Source organism: Aquarana catesbeiana, linkage group LG04 (assembly GCF_042186555.1).
Source record: "Aquarana catesbeiana isolate 2022-GZ linkage group LG04, ASM4218655v1, whole genome shotgun sequence".
Lineage (NCBI taxonomy): Eukaryota > Metazoa > Chordata > Amphibia > Anura > Ranidae > Aquarana > Aquarana catesbeiana.
The window spans coordinates 289,426,673-289,450,223 of NC_133327.1; the positions used below are offsets into that span (position 1 = coordinate 289,426,673).

At 42.7% G+C, this 23,551-nt stretch overlaps 1 protein-coding gene across 1 annotated transcript in view; it reads left to right on the forward strand.

Moving 5' to 3' along the window:
- LOC141141236 (uncharacterized) overlaps nt 1-22,899 on the forward strand; it is a 119,552-nt gene extending 96,653 nt beyond the window's left edge. The window contains exon 4 of the mRNA XM_073628920.1: nt 22,273-22,899. Coding sequence (XP_073485021.1) covers nt 22,273-22,428 — 156 coding nt within the window. The 3' untranslated portion in view covers nt 22,429-22,899. The remainder of the gene's footprint in view (nt 1-22,272) is intronic.
- Nucleotides 22,900-23,551: the final 652 nt, after the last annotated feature.

The following is a 23,551-nucleotide window of genomic DNA, read 5'->3' on the forward strand; positions in this document are numbered from 1 at the left end:
GGTACTAGATACCAACGTGTCAAAACTTTATAATTAGCCTCAACCGCCAATATATTAGGGGAGGCTGTTTTTGTTGTTGACCATATTTGTTTCCAATCTGAATTATCTAAAGTACGCTCGAGGTCCTCCTCCCATTTCTGAACATATGATATTTTGTCTTTACTGGAATGAACCAGCAAGTTAGAGTATATAGTAGATATTGTGCCTCTAGCATGTGGATCTTTTTTACAAACTTCTTCAAAACTAGTCATGTGTGTTAATGTGGATGTGGTAGACACTAAGGGTGTGAAGAAATTTTTAATTTGAAGTATCTATATAGTTCAGTCTGCGGTAGACCATATCTCTCGCAAAGGGTTGAAAAAGGTATAAATGATGAAGAATGTACAAATTTATACATATACAGTACGTCTCTAGATACCCATTCTTTAAAGGAATTAGGGAATATCCATGCTGGATAGAAAGCAGGATTTTTATAGAATGACAACAACAGGTTATGAGAAGATTGTAAATGGTTATTCTTTTTGAGTCTATCCCAAAGGGAAATGTAGTGTTTAGTAATGGGATTCTTTAATTGTATGCAATCATTTAGTGAGATCCATAGTAAATTAGAAATTGGAATAGGATCACATTCTGTGGCTTCAATATGTACCCATAACGGGGTCTCCTGGTAGGCATGATATTTAGCCAGGCTATGTGCGCAGCCCTATAGTAATAAGCAAAATTAGGGCAACCTAGGCCTCCGCTTAGCTCTGGGAGATATAGTGTATGTAACTGTATACGTGGTTTGGAGGAACCCCATATGTATGACGATGTTTTTCTTTGTAATATTCTGAGGTGGTAAGCTGGAATAAGAGTTGGTAGTACTCTGAATAAATATAGTAGTTTCGGCAAAATCGTCATTTTAACCGAATTGATTCTTCCGAACCACGATAACGGAAAAAGAGACCATGATTTCATTAATTTTGATAGTTGTTTTAAAATTGGAGGGTAATTAACTGATAGATCTGCTAACGATGCTGTAAGATGTATGCCTAAGTATGGGATTGACTTGTTCGACCATGTGAAAGGAAGACTAATTTTAGCTGAAGTCAGTTCAATGTTAGAAAGAGATATGTTTAATGCTAAACATTTTTTAGGATTTATGTATAAACCAGAAATGTTAGCAAATTTATTGAGAATTGGGAATTGGTTTGGGCCTGATACTTGTGGAGATGAGAGAAATAGGAGGATATCGTCTGCAAACAAACAGAGCTTATGTTGAAATCCTCCTATTTCTATACCTGTTATAGTGGGGTCAGATCTAATTGCTAGCGCGAGTGGTTCTATTAAATATCAATGGAGATAGGGGACATCCTTGTCTTGTGACTCTCTCAATATTGAAAAAATCAGATTTGTAACCTGCTTATTTGACATACGCTTTAGGTTTAGGTTTGTTATATAGAGCCGTAATCCAATTTATAAAATTTGGACCGAATCCCCATTTCTGCAAGGTATATTTCAAGTAGGGCCATGCAATAGAATCGAAAGCTTTCTTTATGTCAAGTGAAAGAAAGCAAACAGGAATGTGACGTTTTTTAGCTATGTGTGCCAAAAGGGTTGTTCTACGTATATTGTCACCTGCCTGTCTGGAGGGCATGAGGCCTACTTGGTCACGATGTACGAGAGTACCTATGATCTTATTAAGTCGGGTTGCTAGAATTTTTGCCAACACTTTAATGTCCATATTCAACATGGATATGGGGCGATAATTTGTACATAGGGTATCATCTGATTGTGCTTTAGGAATCATGCAGATGATTCTTGTCTAAAGGATTTATTATTTAATAGGTCATTAAACGCTTCAACAAACATGGGTGAGATAATGTCTGTAAAAGTTCGATAAAAAAGGGCTGTGAATCCATCCGGTCCCGGCCTTTTATTTATTTTTAATGTTTTAATAGCCTCTGCTACTTCATCACTAGTTATTGGTTTTTCTATTGACAATATTTGGGATTCCGTCATTTTGGTAGTGTGATACATGAAAAGAAGGCGTTCGCTGCCTCAGTGTTAATTTTAATTGTCTCTATGTATAGGGTTTTCAAATGAGAGCTAAATTTCTGTACGATTTTAAGAGGATTACTGGTGTATACGTTGTCTGCTATTTTGAGTCTAATAGGTTTATAAGATTTGTTGATAGATTTTAATGCCCTTGCCATAAGAGTCAGAGGCATAACTAGAACCTTCAGGGCCCCGGTGCAAGAAACAATGATGGGCCCCCCCCCCTTCCATCCGAGCTCCAGGCTTCAAATTTTGGGAGGGCATCCATGGACATCCTCCCAAAACCGTGCTTCCCGCATGCCCCCTGGGACGTGCATCCAGCGCAATCACATCGGCCCTTTACCATGTGATGTCAGCTGATCACATGTAAACAGACTTGCCGGTTATCCGCAGCCCTTTCCTCCCGTGCTGTGTCTGTGTGAGGAAAGGACTGCCATTAACTGTCAAGAATGTCAGTAAATTGTTTACACTGATAATCAGTGCCCCAATTATCAGTGCCATGTATCAGTGCCCATCAATGCCACCTATCAGTGCCCATCAATGCTGCCTACAAGTGTTACCTATCAGTGCTAATTAATGCTGCCTATTAGTGCCCATCAAATCTGCCTATCAGCACCACCTATCAGTGCTCATTATTGCAGCGTCCATCCATGCCACCTATCGGTACTCTTCAATACTGCTCATCAGTGCCCATCAATACTGCCTTAGTTCTGCCTATCAGTGTTCCTCAGTGCCCATCCGTGCAGCCTATGAGTTCTGCCTATCAGTGCTCATCAATGCCCATCAATGCCTCCTATCAGTGCAGCCTATCAGTGCCCCCTTTCAGTGCCTTCTATCAGTGCCCCTATCAGTGCCTTCTTAGTGCCCCCTATCAGTGCCTCCCTTCAGTGCTCATCAGTAAATCCTATCAGTGCCTCCCATCAGTGCCCCCTATCAGTGCCACCTAGTGCCTTCTCAGTGCCCCCCATCAATGCCTCCTATCATTGCCCACCAGTGCCTCCCATCAGTGCCCCCTATCAGTGCCTCCCTTCAGTGCCCATCAGTGTCCCCTATCAGTGCCTCCCATCGGTGTCCCCTATCAGTGCCTCCCATCGGTGTCCCCTATCAGTGCCTCCCCTTCAGTGCTCATCAGTAAATCTCATCAGTGCCCCCTATCAGTGCCCATCAGAGTCCTCTATCAGAGTCCTCTGTCTTCTCAGGACAGCACGGCTCTGAGCGGAGAGCGTGTCTCTCCAGTGGCATCACTAGAGTTGGTGTCACCCGGTGAGGAAAAAATTGGTGTCACCCCCCTCCACCAACTATAGCCCCCCCTCAGTACAGACCCCCCTCCACTAACTGCAGACACCCCTCTCAGTATAGACCCCCCACTAAGTACAGACCCCCCTCTCACAGTATAGATCCTCCTCACTAAGTACAGACCCCATCCATCAGTATAGCCCCCCTCATTGCAGACCCCCCATCTATCAGTATAGCGCCCCTCTATCAGCATAGACTCCCATCTATCAGTGTAGACCCCCTTAGTGCAGACCCCCATCTATCAGTATTGACCCCCCTCAGTGCAGACCCTCATCTATCAGTATAGACCCCCCTCTATCACTATAGACCCCAGTGTAGACCCCCCTCCATCAGTGCAGACCTCCCCTCCATCATTGCAGACCCCCCATCAGTGCAGACCCCCCCTCCATCAGTTCACATCCCCCCCTCAGTACAGACCCCCCCTCCATCAGTGCAGACCTCCCCTCCCTCATTGCAGACCCCCCCTCCTTCAGTTCACACCCCCCCTCATTACAGACCCCCCTCCATCAGTGCAGGCCCCCCCACAATGCAGACCCCCCATCATTGCAGACCACCCCCCTCCATCAGCACACACCCCCCTCCATCAGTGCAGACCCCCCATCAATGCAGACCCCACTCAGTGCAGGACCCCCTCCCTCCATCAATGCAGACCCCCACTCAGTGCAGACCCCCACCTCATCAATGCAGACCCCCCCTCAGTGCAGACCCCCACCCCATAGTGTTCCCCCCAGCACATGTCTATTTGTATACAAACTTTACAGACCTCAGAACAGCGCTCTCCCTCTGACTCCTCCTCCTCCCCGTCTGTAACCAGAGAGGAGGGGGAGGCGGCTTCGGTCCACTCCGCTGTACGCCTGTGTGTCTCATCTAACAGCAGAGAGACACCGGCATTGTTTGTTTTATTTCCCTCTCCGTGTGTCCTCTCTCGCACAGCATGACAGGACACACAGCTGATCTCCCCCCTCCCCTCTCTGTGCTCCGCAGACAGTCAAGTGTGAAGCTAAGGAGCTCACATTTCCCGTGGAGCACAGAGAGAGGGGAGGGGGGAGATCAGCTGTGTGTTCTGTCATGCCGTGTGAGAGAGGACACACGGAGAGGGAAATAAAACAAACAATGCCGGTGTCTGTCTGCTGTTAGATGAGAGACACGCTCAGCCTCAGCGATGTGAAGAGCAACCCCGCTGGGCCCCCCCACAGTGGCGGAATGCCGGGCCCCGTTGCAACTGCGACTGTTGCGACCCCGGTAATTCCGCCACTGATATAAGTGTTTGGTTTATTGGAATTCATATAAAACATATGCTTAGTTTTCCTGAGGGATTTGTCAGCAGATTAAGTTAAGAAAAGGTTATACTCTAGACGTACCTTCTCTAAGCAAATTTTCCCTTTTTGATTAGGATTGTTTTGAAAAGCTATAAATGATGCATTAAATTCTGTTTCTAATTGTCGAGCCAATTTTACCCGATCCAGTTTGAGTATACCTGCTTGTTGCTGAAGTATTCCTCTCAGAACTGGTTTGTGTGCCTCCCAAAGTGTAAGTGAGGAGATTTCGTCTCTTTTGTTATGTTCTAAGTATTCATTTAGAGCCTGTTGGATTGTTAAACAGTGGGAGGGGTGTTTAAGTAACACATCTGGGAGATACCATGAAGGATTTGAGTTTAGTACAAATATAAATAGATTCGAAGAGTACCCGAGTTGGGGTTAAGGACTTCCCAACAGGGGATAGGAGGCCTTCGTCTGACCCCCACATATTACTATGGGAATCCGAGGAAGGCATGGTGAGGCACATGTGAATTCCGTGCATGGGGAATCCGCCTTAAAAAGAAAGAAAATTTATCACATAGATATGAAGATTATAAAGTATAAAATTGTAAATTTATAAATTTACGAGCCCAAATTTCATAAAATTGGTAATGTCAATTATTTTGAAGGGTATATATTAATAGTAAATATAGAGTGAAGAGAGAAAAAAAAAAGAAAAATGAATATGAATAAAGGAGTGTAGTAATATAAGGAACAAATTTGAATGTCCACCCAATAGAAAAAGATAGGAAGCCTATGCCTTCCTTTTGGGGGGACCAAAGAAATATAAATTAAACTGTAAAATTGAGATTGTCCAAAAACTATATAAATCAAATTAATGAAGAATTTGAAAAAACTTCAGCTGAAGGAAGATTTTCTTCTGTGGTTGTTGCTTCACAATTTTACAATGAGAAATAAAAAAGAAGGAGGAAATATAATATTAAAAAATAAATAATAAATAAAAAATGTATATATATATATATATATATATATATATATATATAAAAAATAAAAAGTAATATATATATATATATATATATATATATATATATATATATATATATATATATATATATATATATATTAATTTCTATTTAGGTGTTCAAAAAATAAAAATGTTATCCAAACATTTACCATACCAAAAAAAAAAAATAAAAAAAAATAAATTAAAAATGTATATATATATATATATATATATATATATATATATATATATATATACATACATACATACATACATATACATATATATATAAAAAATAAAAGATAATATACATATATATATACTAATTTAATCAGTCAACCATATAATAGGGACTATTTAGGTGTTCAGAAAATAAACATACTATCTGAACCAAAAAAAAATTAATAAATAAATAAATATTCCCAAATTCATATTAAATATAATTTATAATAATTTTGTTGTTCAATTATAAACTTATACCAATAAGGTATGAAATAGTAAATGAGATAATCTAGATCTTAGTGTATGTTCAGTTGTTCACTAGTGAGCTAGATGAAGTATTAGTTTTTGGTTTAGAGAGAGTATTCAGCAATGTAATTACAGTACTGTTATCCCAATAGGTGCTGTCATAGCTGAATTGGATATATTATGTAAGGATATATTCTCAGTCCATGGCATCATCTTGTTCTTGTTGTGAGGATGCGAATCGTCCTCTTTTGTGTATATGATGGTTTCCATTTTTTGTCTCAGAGGAAGATGTTTTCTGAATGGAGGAGGCAGAAGCAAATCTCCTACGTGAGGTGGAGGCGGAAGCTGTAGGTGGTCCATCGATCAAATTGAGGTCTTGGAGTACATGTTGTAGTTCTTCAGGAGTTTTGCATTCGAATCTGGTCCCCTGGTGGGTGAATTTTAGGGAGAATGGGAAGCCCCATTGATATTTAATAGCATGACGCTGTAGTTACAGTAGATAAGGTTTCATTGTACGCCTCTTGGAAATTGTTAACTGGGATAAATCAGCAAACAGTTGATAATTATGTCCCTGAAATGTTAGGTTATTTTTCCCTCTAGCCGCTTTTAGAAGTTGTTCTTTTGATCGAAAAAATGAAATTTTGCTATAATATCCCTGGGGGGCCATCAGTTTTTTTGGGCATAAGTGCCCTATGTACTCTGTCCATTTCAAGCCTTTCCACCGAAATGCCAGGTAGTAATTCTTGGCATAGCACTGTGATTGTTGATTGCAGATCTGTGATTGATTCTGGTAAGCCTCTGAATTGCAAATTCGATCTTCTGGCGCGATTTTCATAGTCTTCCAGTCCATTCTGTAAAGTAATATTTTCCTCTTTGAGGACATCTATTTCAGAGAAAGCATCCTGTGTAGAATTTTCTATATCTTCAACTTTCATTTCCAATACTTCAGTGCGTCTCCCCAATTCTCTAAACTCTCTAGTAAGATTACTAGTAATTTGCTCTGATGTTTGCTGTAATGCTTTATGTAACATTTTTTCAAATTGTTTTAAAATGTTAGAAGGAATATCAGAGTTTTGTTGTGAACAATGTAACATATTTGAATCAGGTTCAGAGTCAGAATCTGAGGTAAAATTACCTGAGGAGACTGGTGCCTTTTTCATTGAATGTCTTGACTGGGTGCCGCTATTAGAGCTAGATTTGTTTCTATTCCTGGCACCTCCCTGTACCATTATTCTTAAATAATGACCCCCTCACCTCTAGGGTGAATAGTAATATGGTTTTTACCGATTCAGTGTCCGTGGGCTGCCGTTATTTGCAGTTTTATTCCCCTTATGGAGAGGAGCTCTAGCCCGGCATGTCCGTCGCGCTAACCTCCGCGCATGCGCTTCTGGGGTGTACCCTTCTTCAAGGTCCAAGCAGTACTAATATACGAAGCTACTCCTCCTTGCCCTCTCGCTGCCTTATCTCACTAACTATCCAAGTTTAATTACCATTTTTTGCATTTTCTTTTTCAGAGATTATCTTACCTAGCATTCTGCTAAAACTTTGTGTATTAGTACCGCTTGGACCTTGAAGAAGGTGACACACCCAAAAGCTTGTCCTGAAAATTTGGATGTTAGTGCAAATAAAAAAAATCTACCATCGACAGTACTCAATTGTTCATCAAATTTTAACTACTCAATAAAAGTTCACTTATATCCCAAACATTTTGCACTGATCAGTGACTAAGATGGCACAGCACTACTGCTGCTATTGTAAAACCTTATCCAAATGTTATGAATACATATGAACCAACACACATATAGATATTAGTATTAGTATAAATATTATAGATTGTAAAATGGGCACCCAGCTTCAGGGCCAAAATAGATTTTAAAACTTTCATAAGTCAGGTTAACAGTATGATTACCTGGCACTGGAAATATGTGATGAACTTACTATGTACCTTTAAATGTTATGGCCTCTGAAGAACGGTTGTAAGTGCTCCCATTGAAAATGATTGACCCTTGCCATTGCTTGAAATCATGAACAGCTTAACTGTCAAAGAAATGTTGGACTATGAAACCATAACCATCTGTATTTCAGCAGTTCTGTCATTTATGTATTCTAATGTTATGAAACCACTCTGCAACAGTTCACTTATAGGCTATTACCTGATATTTTACATTGCCATGTATGCCTGCTCTTTGTACCATAATCATCTCAGTAGTCGACTATAAATTAGGGCATTAAATAGAACCACAGTGTGAATTATTGCACATTATATGTAAACTTTTAACACAATACTGAGTAAAAAACAAACAACAATTACTTATAAGCAAAGGGATAGGTTTAATTTATAGAAAGCACCATAGGAAACCTATACAGTATTTACTTTAGCTGTACTCTACACATTCATTGTATTTTAACATTAAATGTGGATAGAAACCATTTTGAATGCAAGTAGAATGGATGTGAAAATATTCAACACATCAAATTATAGTTCCAAGGCAAGAAAACCTTTACCAGCTGCTACTCAGAACGTAACAGGGATTAGTATGAAAGGGAACATTGGGATAAAGCTGCTAACAATCTCACAGTTTGCTCTTGGTCTTTCTTCTCCTGATTATTGCTAATCCTGAGAAGATGCATAGGTAGGGTCAGGCTGAACCAAGCTGCATATAGCTTCTGTTGTGGTTTTTCAATCCTACACTTAATTTAGATTTATTGTCTTGTCACTTTTTTGTGTTTACACAAATGTAGAAGGGCTCTCCAAAACTCTGTCACCTCCCTAGTACATACACAGCTAGTATGAAAACAAAGGCCTGTAAAATATTATGCATAAAGCAAGCACCTACCTTGTTCCACTTAGGTTCCGCTTCTCCAATAGGTTGCTTCTTTTGCTGCCTCCTACAGACCCAACAAGCAAAACTGACCAAAAATGTTATAGCCGAAGTTTAGAAAAAAAAAACTTCTCTTTAACTTTAACGTACCAGTAATGAAGTATGTCCCACATTGTGCAGGCAGCTGTATCTAATAGAGATCTTTGGAGATCTTCCTGCTGCTGAATTTCTGGTACTGAAAAAAAGAATAGCTCAGAGTCTTCTGTGAAGCTGCATTGTACAAGCTCTGGACAGGAACCTGTTCCTTCCTCATTCCTCCTCCTCCAATGAGAGACTGCTTTCATAGTGTACACTGCATTTAACACCATCTCTGAATGAGGTAGAGAATCCCATGACTCATCAGCAGGGCTTTTTTTCAGCTGGAACTTGGTGGAACTCAGTTCCACCACCTCTGGCTCAGGTCCTCTGCTCCCTGCTCACCACTATCGTTTGTAAACATAGAAGTCTGGCTTTTGTGTTTACCAGTGATGGTTTATCTCCCAACAGCTCCCACAGATCTGATCTGCAGAGTAGCTCCCACTGATTGCAGGATGGTAACAAGGGAGATGCAGGTGCCAGGGGTGCATTGCAGATGCCGACACCCCCACTAGATGATCTCCCTGCAAGTGAGAGAGGAGGAGTCATCTACAGCGTGTGGGGAGGTACTAGTGCCCGCTGGGTGCTTCAGCCTAATACAGCAACAAAAGTAAGTTATGTGGAAGATGATGGATCTTTTAAGGGGGGGGGGTGGAATATGGGTGAAGTGAGGGGAGAGTTGCATGCAGAGGTCAGAGCTGAAGAGGAGTGAAAGTGAAATGTGGATGGGAGATGCAAAGGTAAGCAGCTGTGGACAAAGCCTGTTGCATCATGTTGGCATCATGTTGCATGCAGTGTACAACATGAAACAACTTTTCACAATGTAGGAGATGTGATGTTGAGTGATTATGTTCATGTGGTAAGTACTTTTGTCATGAGCTGTGCCAGTTCAAACTATATTTTAGGGCAAGGCAGCCCATATTTATTGAGCATAAACATGAGTTGCCTACACAGGGGTTCATTTACATCAACATGAATAGTCAACTGAAAATATTGAGCCAAATGGCTCCCTTGTCAGCAGCACTGCTGCCCATCTTACCAGTCCCTCTGACTGTATTTCCCAGATCTCCTGTCTCCAATATAGGAGCTGTCTCTAAACTGGGAGCCCTGAGTGATCCTCAGGCTTGAGTATATAACAACCCTGCACACCTGTGTACTCACACAGGCTGCAGGCATTTAGTAAAATCTGGACACAAGATTGAAGGTTTAATCCCACCCTAGACTCTTTGGAACCTTCAAGCTCCAGGCCCCAATCCGGGACTACAGAATCTGAAGAAAACCAAAAACACAGCTTTCTCCACTCAGAAACGATAAACTGGAATTTCTTATTAACCATTTGAGCCCCGGACCATTATGCTGCCTAAGGACCAGAGGTCTTTTTCCAATTTGGCACTGCGTCGCTTTAACTTTTAATTGCGCGATCATGCAATGCTGTACCCAAACGAAATTTGCGTCCTTTTCTTCCCACAAATAGAGCTTTCTTTTGATGGTATTTGATCACCTCTGCAGTTTTTATTTTTTGCGCTACAAACGGAAAAAGACCGAAAATTTTGAAAAAAAATGATATTTTCTACTTTTTGTTATAAAAAAAAATCCAATAAACTCAATTTTAGTCATACATTTAGGCCAAAATGTATTCGGCCACATGTCTTTGGTAAAAAAAATGTCAATAAGCGTATATTTATTGGTTTGCGCAAAAGTTATAGCGTCTACAAACTAGGGTACATTTTCTGGAATTTACACAGCTTTTAGTTTATGACTGCCTATGTCATTTCTTGAGGTGCTAAAATGGCAGGGCAGTACAAAACCCCCACAAATGACCCCATTTTGGAAAGTAGACACCCCAAGGAAATTGCTGATAGGCATGTTGAACCCATTGAATATTTATTTTTTTTGTCCCAAGTGATTGAATAATGACAAAAAAGAAAAAATATTTACAAAAAGTTGTCACTAAATGATATATTGCTCACACAGGCCATGGGCCTATGTGGAATTGCACCCCAAAATACATTCAGCTGCTTCTCCTGAGTATGGGGATACCATATGTGTGGGACTTTTTGGGAGCCTAGGCGCGTACGGGACCCCGAAAACCAATCACCGCCTTCAGGATTTCTAAGGGTGTAAATTTTTGATTTCACTCTTCACTGCCTATCACAGTTTCGGAGGCCATAAAATGCCCAGGTGGCACAAACCCCCCCCAAATGACCCCATTTTGGAAAGTAGACACCCCAAGCTATTTGCTGAGAGGCATATTGAGTCCATGGAATATTTTATATTTTGACACAAGTTGCGGGAATGTGACACTTTTTTTTTCTTATTTTTTTGCTTTTTTATCTTATTTTTAAACTGTTCCTTTCATTTTTTTTTTTTTTTATCATTTTTATTGTTATCTCGGGGAATGTAAATATCCCCTATGATAGCAATAGGTAGTGACAGGTACTCTTTTTTGAAAAAATTGGGGTCTATTAGACCCTAGATCTCTCCTCTGCCCTCAAAGCATCTGACCACACCAAGATCGGTGTGATAAAATGCTTCCCCAATTTCCCAATGGCGCTATTTACATCCGGCGAAATCTAAGTCATAAAATGCTCGTAGCTTCCGGTTTCTTAGGCCATAGAGATGTTTGGAGCCACTCTGGTCTCTGATCAGCTCTATGGTCAGCTGGCTGAATCACCGGCTGCATTCTCAGGTTCCCTGTTGAGACAGGAGAGCCAGAGAAAAACACGGAAGACGGTGGGGAGGGGGGGGGCATTCCCTCCCACGGCTTGTAAAGGCAGTCTAGAGGCTAATTAGCCACTAGGATTGCTTTTACATGAAAGCCGACCGCTGGCTGAAAAGAATGATACCAAGATGATACCTAAACCTGCAGGCATCATTCTGGTATAACCACTCAAAGTCGTGAATGGCGTACCTGAAGACAAAAAAATGGTTAACAATAAAGCACAGTAAACGGTAAAGTATAAATAATTACATACCTGAAAAACAAACATGATAAAACATAATAACAATAAAACATTGCAGAATAGAATACAGTAAAAAAGAGCAGAACAATAGAGAGAGAGAATAGAGAGAGAGAACAATAAAACGACAACAATTTTTTTTTTATTTTATATATATTTTTTTTTTTACACTTTTTTTGTAACTAACTTTTATAACGGTAACCGGTTCCAGGTTCGGGTCTCTCAAAATGCGATGGCATCTTGGGAGACCCTGTGAAAGTGTGCCTAGTCTGTGCAATGCTGTACCCTACGCTAATACTCAACTAGTGAATGGTAGCGTTCAAAACATTCACCAATGCAAAGACCAGGATTGTCAGGACAGGAGGGACAATGATAGCGGGTGTCACACCTATATCCGTGCTTGCTGCAGACACGACATCTTTTTTGGGGGGGTTCGTTGGGTAGGGGTACTCGGGAGGACATAAAGAAAATGCCTCTCATGCAGCCGACTGCATTTGGTTGGGGATGTGAATGGGGGAAGTACGGGCGCTGCAGAAGTGGTGGGTTCCCAATTAGGATTGGCGAATGCAGCAGGAAGGGCACTATGGGCACGACGGGCCTGTGTTTGTCTTCTTGGTGGCAGCGGGACACTACTTGTGCTTGCCACCTCACCAGCTTGAACTGCACTTATGGGACTCGCCACGTCACCAAGTGTTACTGCAGTGCTGGTTTGACTACGACCGGGGTGTACTAGGCCGCTGGTGCTTGCCAATTCACCAAAACGCCACCAAAAAAACTGTTAGCGATCGCAGGGATCAGGCCTGACTCTGCGAACGCTGCAGTTATGCGTTTAGTGTTTTGTAAGTGACAGTGATCGATCGATACTGCACTTGGGTGGGCTGGGCTGGGCTGGGCGGAGGGGCAAAACGCAGGTGCTAGCAGGTATCTGGGCTGATCCCACTAACACTGCGTTTTTGGGAACCCTAAACTGCTGGAGACGCTAGTATAGATCTGATCGGATCAGATATTGATCCGATCAGATACTATACCACTAAGGGAGCTGTACGGTGCGTGCGTGGGTGTTAGCGGTACTGGCGCTAACCTGACGCTGCCTGGGGCTGGTGCTTGCTAGTTCACCAAAACGCTACCAAAAAAACTGTTAGCGATCGCAGGGATCAGGCCTGACTCTGCGAACGCTGCAGTTATGCATTTAGTGTTTTGTAAGTGACAGTGATCGATCGATACTGCACTTGGGTGGGCTGGGCCGGGCGGAGGGGCAAAACGCAGGTGCTAGCAGGTATCTGGGCTGATCCCGCTAACACTGCGTTTTTGGGAACCCTAAACTGCTGGGGACGCCAGTATAGATCTGAACAGATCAGATATTGATCCGTTCAGATACTATACCACTAAGGGAGGTGTACGGTGCGTGCGTGGGTGTTAGCGGTACTGGCGCTAACCTGATGCTGCCTGGGGCTGGTGCTTGCCAGTTCACCAAAATGCTACCAAAAAAACTGTTAGCGATCGCAGGGATCAGGCCTGACTCTGCGAACGATGCAGTTATGCGTTTAGTGCCTTGTAAGTGACAGTGATCGATCGATACTGCACTTGGGTGGGCTGGGCGGAGGGGCAAAACGCAGGTGCTAGCAGGTATCTGGGCTGATCCCGCTAACACTGCGTTTTTGGGAACCCTAAACTGCTGGGGACGCTAGTATAGATCTGATCGGATCAGATATTAATCCGATCAGATACTATACCACTAAGGGAGGCGCATGCTGCGTGCGTGGGTGTTAGCGGTACTGGCGTTAATCTGACGCTGCCTGGGGCGACGCATATCACCGCCGGGCGATCGGGGGGCTAAACCTTTATTCGGTAATAAACGGCGGGTTCCCTGACACTATAAAAAATAAACGAACTAACCAGCGTCACCCGTAACGGTTATACGGTGATCAGTGGTGAAAGGGTTAACTAGGGGGCAATCAAGGGGTTAAAACATTTATTAGATAGTATATGGGGGTCCCTGTCGCTATAAAATGCTGACGGCGAACCTAAATATTTACCTCACTAACTAGCGTCACCAGCGACACTAATACAGCGATCAGAAAAATGATCGCTTAGCAACACTGGTGACAGGGGGTGATCAAGGGGTTAAAACTTTATTAGGGGGGGTTAGGGGGGTATCCTAGACCTAAAGGGGGGTAATACTCACTGCCCTAACACTGTAACTGTCACAAACTGACACCAATGCAGTAATCAGAAAAAAAAAACAAAAAAAACAAAAAACTGCTGGTGTCAGTTTGTGACAGGGAGGGGGGGGGGTGATCGGGGGGCGATCGGGGGGGGGGGATCGGGGTGTTTAGTGTGCCTGGCATGTTCTACTGTGTTGTGTAGTGTTGGTGCACTCACATTGATGTCTTCTCTCCTCGGTGCTGCAACGGAATACCGAGCCGAGGAGAGATGACATAATTTCCTTTGCTGCTGTTTAGCATACAGCAGCAAAGGAAGTGATCTGATTGGCCGGCGGCGATCGCGAGGGGGGGGCCACGAATGGATGGCCTCCCGCTCATCTCCGATCGCCGGGGGACCAAATCACGTACATGTACGTGATTTTGCCTGCCCGTGCCGCCTTGCCGATGTAAATCGGCGTGAGGCGGTCCTTAAGTGGTTAAGCTTTAATGCAAATACTGCACAATTTTCTCCTAAATTTCCAAAGTGGCAGAGCCTCACACTGTTACAGAGGGTAAAGGGGTTGGATCTGCATCGGTAGCCTGTTCACTGCAGACTTACAGAAGATTTACAGCCCGGGTGTTGGGTCTTCAGTCATCTAGATTGGCTGACCAGGGACTGTACACAGGAGTTCATTCACTCTGGTGCCAAGGTGTGCCAATAATGTGCACTGTTCCATGCATGCAAGTTTGTGTTATTTCAGAAGAGACATAGCAGGCATTTTCTACAATAAAGGCCCTCCCTGTATGCAAAACAGAGGGGAAAAAGCCTAAAAGAGAAAACAAATGCAGCCACCACATCTAAAGATTGGTAAACTTCAATATATTACATTTTTGGTTTGTGGTTTAATATTGCTTTAAATCAGTGCCCTTACATTTGCACATTATGGAAAGAGCTCACCCACACACACTGAAATTTAGTTCTGCTTTATATCTTTATATCTTAATTGCTAATATATTAAGGTTGTAGGGGGTTCCTGGTTCATGGCTACTCATATTTTCTTAGAACCATATTTGCATTTAGGCTCGGTTTCAACTAGTGCAACTTATCATGCGACTTGGGACTGCGAAGTCTCATGACAAGTCATTCCCCATGGTTTCCAATGAGTACTCTTCATATCTGTGCAACTTCAAGTCGCAGCGACTTCAAAGTAGTCCCTGCACTACTTTGGTCCCACTTTGACGCAACTTGGGGTCCATAGACCTCAAGAAAACACAGGCATTGTTTCCAGTTGCATCAAAATCATGGCAAAATATCGTGGCAAAATTGTGCGACTTTCAGGTTGCAATAGTGGAAATCTAGCCTTAATCAGTCTCGAATCTGTATAATTTAAGAGCTGTTCAGTTCAAGGAGACTGGACAATGTTAATGCAAGAGTCACACAATGCTTTACTAGGTTGCGTTGGGTACTACGGATATTGGGTTCATTATTATAAAGCAATATTATTCCGAGCTGATTTTTTAAAATTAAATTTTTATGTTAGGAAAATAGTGTACTCTAAAATATAAGAGCTACTGAGTGCACTTGAACTACACTGCTAGCATAGGCCTCCGCATACACATCAGTGCACTGTAGATCTAAGCTGAACCAGACACCTGCAAAATCCTGATTAGTATTGCACCTTGTAACTAAAAGTGCTGGAAGGTTTTAACACTTGGTAAAGAGTATGTGACTCTGAGGCTATCAGTAAAAAAAGTTTTCCAAGTGCACAGGGTCTGTTTATTTTTAAGTTTAGAAAAAACAAACAAACAACAAACATTCATTTAACGCCTAGTATTTTCTCCTCTTTTAGTATGCCTTGAAAATGAGATAAATAAATCAATACAACAATCGTGTGCATTGGTTAAGCATCTAGTGATAACGATAGGCTCCAATAATGAGAAATAACATTACAAACGTGAAATGCTATGGTGAATTGATCTGAATAAATATGCTTTGATCCAAATTTAAATGCAAATGCTGCAAGCTGCTTTGCAAGTGGATTATTAAGATGTAAGTAAACAGTCACTTCTGCGTGATGTTGGAATTGATGGCTTATGTAGAGGATTATCACATTTAAATATCCTGTCAGTGCCACTAGGGGCCACTGTAAACTAATTGATAACTGCAGGAGGTCATTGGATTTCTAAATTTGAAAACACATGTTCTGTGAGTTGAAAGAAAGTGTATTAAAAATAAAAAGATGCACTAAATAAAATACGATTTCAAAACTGCACTTTTAAAATTTTATTTATTTATTTATTAATAGCAAATTGGAAAGCAGTGATAAAAAAAAAAACAATACATAATAGGGGAATGAGTTTATATTATATAAACGCACCATTATTTTATTGTTCACAGTTGGAATGGTTTTATGGCAAGTGACTTTGATTCATTTTGGGAAGAGTGACAACACATCTAGGCCCCAAAGTAGCATAAGAGGAATACCTACTGTATATACCAAATTTGTTAAAAAAAGATGTCTCACAAGTAAATGGTGTACAGAACTACACATCAAAACATCATGTAGAAAAAAAACTTTTACTTTTTAAATCCACTATTACCATGACCAGTAGGGTTGTCACCTTTTCTTCAAGTCAAACCCGAACACTTTAGCGGTGCACAGCAATTTTTTTTTACATAGTATAAACGTATAAGCTATACATATATTTTGCAATTAAATAACATTTCTAATCATATGAAGTCAATCACAAGAGTCCCCCTTTACATCAGAGTCCACAGAGTTCCCCTTTACATCAGAGTCCACAGAGTTCCCCTTTACATCAGAGTCCACAGAGTTCCCCTTTTACATCTAAACTCAAAACATTCCCTTACACCGTAAGGGGGGGACTCTGCAGACTCTGATGTAAGATAGAACTCTTGGTCTCTAACATAAGGGATGCTCTGGGAACCCTGATTTAAAGGGGAACACTGAGAACTCTGATGTAAAGGGGAACTTTGATGTAAGGGGTGCTCTGAGAACCCTGATTTACCTTTGTGTACTCACTCAGAGGCAGGAGGGAAAAGGGTGGTGAGCTCACTCACCCCTTGGCAGTCAGCACCTCTCATCCAGATGTATCTCAGGCTTCTGGACTTCAAATTTCCAGTCCCCACTTTCCTTTTCTAAGGCACAGTGCTGGGGATTGGAGTGAGGGCAGACTCGGGGGTGTGGGTGGGAGGGAGAGTAGCAGATCGAGCCCTCTCTCCTCTCCCATCTGTGTGTTGGGGGGCGAATTATTAGTGCTGGCTTTGGGCAGTGTGAAAGAGAGTGTAACAGACACTCTCAGCTTAGACTACTTCAGCCAGCAACCCTGCTGCAAAGCCATAGTCCAGTCTGAATAATGTGTCCGGGTTTCAGGCAGTTTGAAACCCAGACACATGATTCCAAACCCAAATTGTCCGGGTGAATCCTGGACAGGTGGCAACCCTAATCACCAGTGAAAAAAATCAGCATTGCTTAAACTCTGTTTTGGTCTGTACTGTATAGTTTCTAAAAATGACCACAACATAAATTAATTTTCTATTACATCAGACACAACTGAGTACTGTCTGTGATACTTTTTTATTTGCACTAAACATATATATTTTCAAGACAACCTTTCCGGGTTATGTCCCCTTCTTCAAAGTTCAAGCAGTACTAATTCACAAAAGTTTTAGCAGATTGTTAAAAAAAAGACGAACTGAGGGAAAGAAAAAAACAAACATATATAGTAATGGTAATAAAATTAGCATAGTTAGTGAGAAAGGACAGAGAGAGCATTAAAGACGGGGGGGGGGGGGGGGGGATGTGAAAGTCAGGCTCTAATCACGTGCTTGTAAAAAAAAGACTGACCTCACAGAAAGCTATTAGTCCAGTGCCCCGCATGCAAACTAGGAGGGCGCCCCTTATGGACCGGCTACTACTGGTCCTGACCCCTCCCCCCTGCACTCTGTACATTACAATCCTCACCTCCCCCCCACACCCTGTACATTGCACTCCTCACCCCCCCCCGCACTACTGCACTATGTACATTACACTTCAAAGCCCCCTGCATTCTGTATATTACACCTCTCACCCCCCCCACACTCTGTACATTACACTCCTCACCCCCCCCACACTCTGTACATTACACTCCTCATCCCCCCACACACTCTGTACATTACACTCCAAACCCCCACCCCCTGGATTCTGTACAATACACTTCTCACCCCCCCCCCACTCTGTACAATAAACTCCTCACCTCCCACACTCTGTACATTACACTCCTCACCCCCCACACTCTGTACATTACACTCCTCACCCTCCCCACACTCTGTACAATACACTCCTCACCCTCCCCACACTCTGTACAATACACTTCTCACCCCCCCCCACTCTGTACATTACACTCCTCACCCTCCCCACACTCTGTACAATACACTCCTCACCCTCCCCACACTCTGTACAATACACTTCTCACCCCCCCACTCTGTACATTACACTCCTCACCCTCCCCACACTCTGTACATTGCACTCCTCACCCTCCCCACACTCTGTACAATACACTCCTCACCCTCCCCACACTCTGTACAATACACTTCTTACCCCCCCACACTCTGTACATTACACTCCTCACCTCCCACACTCTGTACATTGCACTCCTCACCCTCCCCACACTCTGTACATTACACTCCTCACCCTCCCCACACTCTGTACATTACACTCCTCACCCTCCCCACACTCTGTACATTACACTCCTCACCTCCCACACTCTGTACATTACACTCCTCACCCTCCCCACACTCTGTACAATACACTTCTCACCCCCCCCACTCTGTACATTACACTCCTCACCCTCCCCACACTCTGTACAATACACTCCTCACCCTCCCCACACTCTGTACAATACACTTCTCACCCCCCCCCACTCTGTACATTACACTCCTCACCCTCCCCACACTCTGTACATTGCACTCCTCACCCTCCCCACACTCTGTACAATACACTCCTCACCCTCCCCACACTCTGTACAATACACTCCTCACCCTCCCCACACTCTGTACAATACACTTCTCACCCCCCCCCCACTCTGTACATTACACTCCTCACCCTCCCCACACTCTGTACATTGCACTCCTCACCCTCCCCACACTCTGTACAATACACTCCTCACCCTCCCCACACTCTGTACAATACACTTCTTACCCCCCCACACTCTGTACATTACACTCCTCACCTCCCACACTCTGTACATTGCACTCCTCACCCTCCCCACACTCTGTACATTACACTCCTCACCCTCCCCACACTCTGTACATTACACTCCTCACCCTCCCCACACTCTGTACATTACACTCCTCACCTCCCACACTCTGTACATTACACTCCTCACCCTCCCCACACTCTGTACATTACACTCCTCACCTCCCACACTCTGTACATTACACTCCTCACCCTCCCCACACTCTGTACATTACACTCCTCACCCCCCACACTCTGTACATTACACTCCTCACCCTCCCCACACTCTGTACAATACACTCCTCACCCCCACCCGCACTTTGTACATCACACTCCTCACCCCCCGCACATTGTACTTTACAACCCCCCCCCCCACACCCTGTACATTGCACTCCTCACCCCCCCCCCCCCCCTGCATTTTCTGAACAAGCTCAACACAACAATTACCACCAAATACACTTCTAGTCACTATGGATGTATAATCTCTGTAATTATAGTCTCTCTTCAACTCTTCTGGGAAGGATGTCCACAAGGACTGTCAGGACCCTGTGCAGGCCAGTCAAGTTCCTCCTCCCCAAACTTACTCGTCCATGTCTTTATGGATCTTGCTTTATGCACTGGTGCGCAGTCATGTTGGAACAGGAAGGAGCCATCCTCAAACTGTTCCCACAAAGTTGGGAGCATGAAATTGTTCAGAATGTCTTGGTATGCTGACACCTTAAGACTTCCCTTCACTGAAACGAAGAGGCCAAGCCCAACCCCTGAAAAATAGACCCCACACCATAATCCCCCCTCCACCAAAGGATTTGGACCAGTGCACAAAGCAAGGCTCATGAAGACATGAATGAGCAAGTTTGGGGTGCAGGAACTTTACTGGCCTGCACAAAGTCCTGACCTCAACCGTATAGAACACATTTGGGATGAATTAGAGCGAAGACTGCCAGGCCTTCTCATCCACATCAGTGCCAGACCACACAAATGCGCTTCTGGAAGATTGTTCAAACATTCACACTCCTAAACCTTGTGGACAGCCTTCCCAGAAGAGTTGAAGCTGTTATAGCAGAAAAAGGTGGGCCAACTCAATATTGAACCCTACGGACTAAGACTGGGATGGCATTAAAGTTCATGTGCGAGTAAAGGCAGGCATCGCAATACTAATACACTTTTTAATCAGAGTATAGCATCATGTCAATTAACCTCCTGTTTTTTTGTCTGGTCAGTTAAGTAGCAGAGGGGGTTGTTAATCAGTTCCAGCTGCTTTGGTGGTAATGAAACTAACAACAGGTGCACTAGATGGGCAACAATGAGACAACCTCCAAAACAGGAATGGTTTTACAGGTAAAGGCCACTGGCATTTTTTTCCCCTACTCTTTTCTGACTATTTTTCACTGGTGTTGTATTTGGCTAGGGACAGTGTCACTACTGGTAGCATGAGGACATACCTGGATACTATAGAAGTTGCTCAGGCAGTCCAACTCCTCCAGGGTGGCACATCAATATGTGCCATTGCCAGAGGGTTTGCTGTGTCTCCCAGCACAGTCTCAAGAGCATGGAGAAGATTCCAGGAGACAGGCAGTTACTCTAGGAGTGCTGGACAGGGCTGTAGAAGGTCTTAAACCATCAGCAGCACCGGTATTTGCCTCTTTGTGCAAGGAGGAACAGGATGAGCATTACCAGAGCGCTACAAAATGACCTCCAGCAGGCGACTGGGGTGAATGTCCCTGACCAAACAACCAGAAACAGACTTTATGAGGGTGGCCTGAGTCCCCGACGTCCTCTAGTGGCTGGCACCATGGAAATCGATTTACATTTGCCATTGAAAACCAGAATTGGCAAGTCTGCCATTGGCACCCTGTGCTTTTCACAAAGGAGAGCAGGTTTACCGTGAGCAGATGTGAAAGACGTGAAAGAGTCTGGAGAAGCCGTGGAGAACTTATGCTGCTTGTAACATCGTTCAGCATAACCGATTTTGCTGGTGGGTCAGTGATGGTCTGGGGAGGCATATCCATGGAGGGATGCACAGACCTCTACAGGCTAGAAAATGGCACCCTGACTTCCATTTGGTATCGGGATGAAATCCTTGGACCCATTGTCATATCCTACACTGGTGCTGGGTCCTGGGTTCCTCCTGGTGCATGACAATGGCTGGCTTCCTGTGGCAAGAGTATGCAGCCAGTTCCTGAAGGATGAAGGAATTGATACCATTGATTGGCCCCCATGCTCGCCTGACCCAAATTCAATAGAACACCTCTGGGACATTATTTTTCAGTCCATCTGAAGCCGCCAGGTTGCACCTCAGTCTGTTCAGGAGCTCAGTGATGCCCTGGTCCAGATCTGGGAGGAAATACCCCAGGACACCATCCGTTGTCTCATTAGGAGCATGCCCTGATGTTGTCAGGCATGCATACAAGCAAGTGGGGGCCACACAAAGTACTGAGTACCATGAGTACAATAAAATTTCAGCAAAATGGACTAGCCTGCTGCATCAATTGTTCACTTTGATTTTCGGGTTGTTGAATTCAGCCCTCAGTAGGTTGATAATTTTAATTTCCATCAAATGAGGTGGCATCCTTTCAATCCTAATGCGTTACCCAGCCCATATCAGTATAGATATCCAGCATGATATTTTTCCCCATTGAGATCTGATGTGTTTTTCGAAGTGTTCCTTTAACCTTTTTGAGCAGTGTATATATATATATATATATATATATATATATATATACATATATATATTTCTGGGTTAGGGGTAGACAGATACAAAAGAAGAAAAAAGGGATATATCTTTCTACATCTTGAAGAACAGGAAATAGAAGTTAAGTTGTTTGTGCTGCAAATCTTTTAATGCAACTGTTGTTACATTTCCCTTTTATTTTGTGATCTTAATTTTAACACATTTTTTTTTTCTCCTAAGATTCCACGGATAATCTTGACACATCCCTCTACTTCAGATGAGGATATTGACCAGTTGACCCAAGACCAAGAGCTTGATCTCGAAGAGACTGATATAATTGAAGATCATCTCTTCTTGGATTGTTTAAATAGTTCAGAAAGAACTCCTAAAACTTAAAATACTGGAATATACTGTATTTTACTCTATGTATTACAGCACCAAAGCCATTAAGCCTTACTTACTGTTGGATTGTTAAGACCTACACTAATTTATAGCAAGGCCTTCTCTCCCTGATGAAAATAAAACAAGCATGCATATTAACTGATATGAACAGAGAGCTGAACATTTTGATCTGCTGCCGTGGATTATATTAAACATTACAAAATTCACTAAATATGCTACTATTTAAAAGAAAGCTTACATTGATAATAGATTATAGATTATATTCACACAAGTGCAAGAAATATGTATATATTTGCAGGCTGGCATACCAAAGTGCCTACTTGTTCATGTATTCAGCAACCTTTCTGTTCCCATAAATGTCCGTGCTCTTAAAATATAATTGCTTTATCATGCATAAAATAATGGCTGAAGATACCAATATGAAAAACCTTACTACAAAGTTTAGAAATGATTGTGACATAAAAACGGTACAATTTATCATTTTTACGCTTGTCAGTTCATTTTAGTATTTCCCAAGAGACAATATCACAATGTTCACAAAGTATTAGTACTTCTTGCCAGCTTTCCAGCGATGACACAGAAAATGATTGGAATAGACTTTAAAACATATTAACACAAAAAGAGTGCAGTGATCTGGCACATTATCAGCTCAATCTTTATTCAGAAAAGATATAACATGTTTAGCTCACATTCAGTTAGGCTAATCAACAGCTTGTACATGGCCTCAATGCATATGAAGGGGCAAAAGTATCTGGGACCAATGGTTCTGCAAGTTGGCAGACAAATTTTACACACTATTCCAGCAATTGGACCAGAGAAAGGTGACAAAAATTCTGCATCTTTTGGTGTGATCTACGCTGGTGCTCTGGTCTGACAACAACCTGGGCCTGCTAGACTGTATAGCACAAACAACAACATCTGCAAATGTATGAGAAAGCTGCACTTTACAGAGGGGCCTTGATGAGGCAGTGCAATTTCAACATACATTTACAAATGTGCAACTAAAACCTCTGTTTTTAACGCAAATTGTAAGACAATGTAACAGTGGCTCGTCCATAGGGGGCGCACGGGCACCGCCCCCAAAGCTAGTCACAAAAAAAGGCCCTTTAAAAAAAAC